We start from the raw sequence: 4,333 nt of genomic DNA, 5'->3' as shown, positions 1-4,333 counted from the left end.
GGGATTCCAGTATGATGTGAATCAAACAACCAAGCGTAGTAGTTTTTAAGAAACCAAATCCTTCAACTCCTACAAAATTCCTTTGTAAAACAAGTGCCCTAAATAATGCTAAATTGACTTACACTTTGGCTCCAAGGATAAAATGCAAGTCTTTTTTTAGCATTAGTATTTAGTCAAACAGTTCTAAGCTTAACATACCTACAAGAAAAAAAAATCAATCCTCATCATTTGGATATACCAGTTTTATAACGAAATATGTATAGTGTATGGTTACCTATATTGTTATGTGAGGTCACATGTTTGCGCAAAATTTAAAATTTGACGTTGAAAGTATTGCTCCATCCTTGAAGCATTTTATTTTCAAGATTTTTTTTTCCAAATGCACAGCAAAAGAAAGACCGCTGATTTTGGAGAATTCAATGAGAAATATTTTTTAATGGGGAAAAGCCCCTGCCACTGCATCAATCGATGCATACAGCTCATATAACGAGAAGTAACGGTCGCTAAGAGCATTCACAGTATTGCCAAAGGCCAAATATACCACGTAAAGAAAAATAGCTTTGTTGGCAAATGGCTAAGTTTACCACAATGTATAGATTGCCAAAATAATCAATGTTCTCTCTCATGCCCCATAACAAAGAGAGAGAATAGAGAGAGGAAAATTTTGGCTATAGAAGCAACTACTTGCTCCCACGCCCTAATATTTGGCTATGGCAATGCCCTCCACAATGGAGGAAACCAATGCCAAAAGCAAAATTCACTATTTGGAACTAGTATTTGACATACACCGTTGATGCTCTAAATGATCGTTCCAGTTCGCACGAAGCGGAAAATTAAATCTAATTTAACTTGTCCACGACCCTGGCACCCTGCTTAACTCTATTGTTGCAACAAACAAGACAATCATGATGAATGGTCATAAACTTTGATCCACCAATCTTGTATGTATATAATTAAGGGAGAAGTGTCTGATCGAGTGGGTAGTAGAAGTCAGGGACAAACACGCATGCAACAGTACATCAATACTCATGGAGGCAAAGTAACAAGCTAAACACATGCATTTTAATTCATCACACAAAATAGAACTAGGATGGAATTGAGACTCCCAATATGGATGTAAATTCAGGACGTTTCACCACTTCGGTCTTCAACACAACTGGGTAGTTTTTTCAATCTGCAACCTGTGGAACATTGGCAATATGAAAATGAATAAGGACATAATTTTGTCATTTTCCTTCAATATAATGCATAGATTAGTTTATACTATTCATTACTACATACTAATATACAACTAGTACTGGTTAGACCAAACCTACATACAGAAATATTTGGATAAACTGTACGTAGTCATCGTTATACAGAATGACATTGACGGATCATTTTATAGAATACTAGTTTAATAGTTAGAAGTGCTAAAATTGGTGTGCCACTGTTGAAGCTGACGACATGATGCTATTGTATCAACAGTACAGCACCAAAATAATCACGGTTAGTTTATTTTTATTTTTTGCACAAAAGAGTAGATATTTAAGTTTAATATATCACAATACAGACTACATACAGATCGATAAATGCAACAAGAGATATATATATATATATATATATATATATATATATATATTGTTGGAAGCCTAGGGAGAGCTTGCACGCAGAAGACATGAAATGTTACTTATTTCACAGGTGAGGTCTTTAGCTGGTAACATAGCTGGTGAAGTGGTGATACACATGACAGACCAATATCCATGTTGATGCTATTAACTTCTGGCAGAAACTTTCTGAACCTACGTCAAATACTACTAGCTTTAGGTTTTCCCCCGCAAAAAAAAAATACTACTAGCTTTGTACTCAAATATGTATAGCAACTTTAAGTTAAAGATAAATCCGTATCTAAATAAAATTGCGACACTTATTCTACAACGGAGGGAGTACGTGTGAAAGCTCCTACTCAAATGCAAAATGATCATCCATGAAGTTCAAATGTACAATATTTTACCACAATAATCCATGTACTGCGTGTGTGCATGCAGTGCATGGACATTTGACACTAACAACAGCCAGGGTAGTAAAAGCTAAACAGTATGCAGTCCAGACTGATTGACTGAGCACGAGTTAAGTTCAAAAGTACGCATGTAGCTAATCATCAACATTAATGGGTTTGAAACAGATTTACAATTCCTATATCAGGCCGGCATGCATCATTGCACAATAACGAACTAACCAGACTCTTGCAATGTCGTGATGATTTATTCAAGATCGAGATCAGAATAACGAGAGAACAGTGCAGGGAGTGTAAATTATACCACGTCTGACAGAAGAGAGCAACTGGTCGGCTAGCTACTGCCCGGCACCGGCCCTCTCGTCGCTGCCAGCGATGCCGGGCTTCAAGAACGGCGAGCCGCCGAGCATGCCGAGGCCTACCGACCCGGCGCCGGCCATCGCCGAAGAGTAGCCGAACTCGTAGCCTCCGTTCCCACCGAGCCTCGCGATGGGCTCCGCCGCCTCGTAGCTTCTCGACAGCATATGCACGGCCGCGAACTGCTGCTCCTGCCCGAACCCGCCCAGCGCCGCTGCGGAGTGACCCACGTTGATGAAGCTCGCCGCCCCGCCGTTGGGCACGATGAAGTCCGCCATAGCCTGCGACCCGTTCGGCCCCGTCGCCGTCTAGAACAAGAACCAACCGAACACCAAGAACAAAACGTTAGTTCCATGTGTACGAGCAAGTGATCCAAGAGAAAAGAGCGTGATCTAACGAATGGATCTCATGCAGGCCACCTGGTACTTGGAGAGCTCGTACTTGGCGCGGGCGAGGTCCTGCTGGAGCTGGCGGAGGTTGCGCTGGAGGATAGAGATGACGGCGACGCAGCCGTATACAGGGTCGCGGAGGCGCATGTCGGCCTCGTAGGCGAGGGAGTTCACGGCGTCCTCGCGCTGGAACGGGTGGAGCTCGTTCAGCAGCTTCGTCACGTTGCTGGCGCCGAAGACGCGGTGGACGTGCACGAACTTCTGCGGGTTGTCCGGCGGGAAGTAGGGCGCGAAGACGCAGTCCGGCTGGCACTTGCGCCGCAGGAACTTGCAGGCTGCGCACGGCGATCCCGTGCCGCACACCCCCATGCCGCCGCCGTTGGCCGCCGAGGAGGCCGCTAAGGTGATCATCGATCCTCCACCCGGCGCCGGCACCGACGACGCCGACGATGAGGCCATGCCCTTCCTTCTTCGAGCCTGCTGCTGAAACGAAAAAGAGGAAGCACGAAAGGTGAGAATAACCACCATAGAATTTGTTCGTCGTTGGGAAGCGAGATGCCAAAATGGATATGTACAGGTATAGAATAGAATCGATAGAAGAAAGTATGCACGCAGAAAGAATTAGTGATTTTTGGATTCTCTAGGAAGAATGAACGATGCCTAAAAAGCGGACTAGTGCGCGTACATATTTGGTATACTTTCCTGTCCTTGTTTTAGGAAATGAAACAAATACGTGCAGAGAAATCATCACAGAACGATTTATTTCCGTCTGAGCACACAAACAAAAATGGAAGGCGAGAAGCAGAGAACAAAATCGTTTGCTGCACTTGTGCATATGCAAAGAGTCGTCTGGCTCTGGCATGTGGCTTTCTTGGATCAATGGCCGAAAACGTAGTTAAATGGAACCAAGAAGAGAAATATACTAGCGTAGTTGTAGGACGACGAGAGTAGCAGAAAGAGAAAGAGAGCGGATAAAAGAAGGGCAGAGAAGTTATCGGATCCGACGCCGGCGGTGGATGGTTGCCTATCTACGCAGTACATACGTACCCTTTTTGCACGATCTTTTTCCGCTATCTCTGCGCGCGCCGCCGCCGCCTCCTGCTACTGGCCGCCCTCTTCGCCTTCCTCTCCGGCCTCGCTCCCGGCTGTTGCTGCCCCTTCCTATAAAACGGAGGTAGCTTCTTTGCTTGGCTGCTGCTTTACTCTGTTGGGGTGTCTGTTAGGGAGGGAGAGAAGTGAGGAGGTGAGGGAGGGAGAGGCCACCGAAAGATGGTGAGGTGCGTGGTATATGTTGCGGGGAAGGGGGAGGGAGACGCGGTGAGGGGATGGATGATGTAGGAAGCGGAGGAGGTTAAAAGGATGGAAATTTGATATCTGTGTTCTTTATTGGATGGGTAGATATTAAGGAAGAGAGAGAGAGAGGGAATGGAGGGATACTAATTGGATCTCCGAGGTCAATGTGATACCCTGCACCTTTGCATCAATCATCATTACGTGTACGGATAATTCATCTTTCTAAAACAAGTAAAAACAATTCATCTTTCAAAAAAATCTCATTTGAAATTTTCTACACATGTAAAATCCTTGAGAA

The 4,333-nt window shown here is 44.5% G+C and overlaps 1 protein-coding gene across 1 annotated transcript; it reads right to left on the bottom strand.

Annotated features, from left to right (window-relative positions):
- Positions 1-606: 606 nt before the first annotated feature.
- LOC127345118 (LOB domain-containing protein 6) lies at positions 607-4,080 on the bottom strand. The gene is made up of 4 exons (XM_051371551.2): positions 3,790-4,080; positions 2,773-3,225; positions 2,301-2,661; positions 607-1,181 (listed from the first exon to the last, which is right to left on the bottom strand). The coding sequence occupies exons 2-3, from the start codon at positions 3,199-3,201 to the stop codon at positions 2,335-2,337; spliced, it is 756 nt and encodes a 251-aa protein (XP_051227511.1). The 5' UTR covers positions 3,202-3,225; positions 3,790-4,080; the 3' UTR covers positions 607-1,181; positions 2,301-2,334.
- Positions 4,081-4,333: the final 253 nt, after the last annotated feature.

The sequence above is a fragment of the Lolium perenne genome, chromosome 3, assembly GCF_019359855.2.
Source record: "Lolium perenne isolate Kyuss_39 chromosome 3, Kyuss_2.0, whole genome shotgun sequence".
Classification (NCBI taxonomy): domain Eukaryota; kingdom Viridiplantae; phylum Streptophyta; class Magnoliopsida; order Poales; family Poaceae; genus Lolium; species Lolium perenne.
The sequence above is the reverse complement of the archived record's forward strand: the minus strand, read 5'-3'. Positions and strand labels throughout refer to the sequence as shown.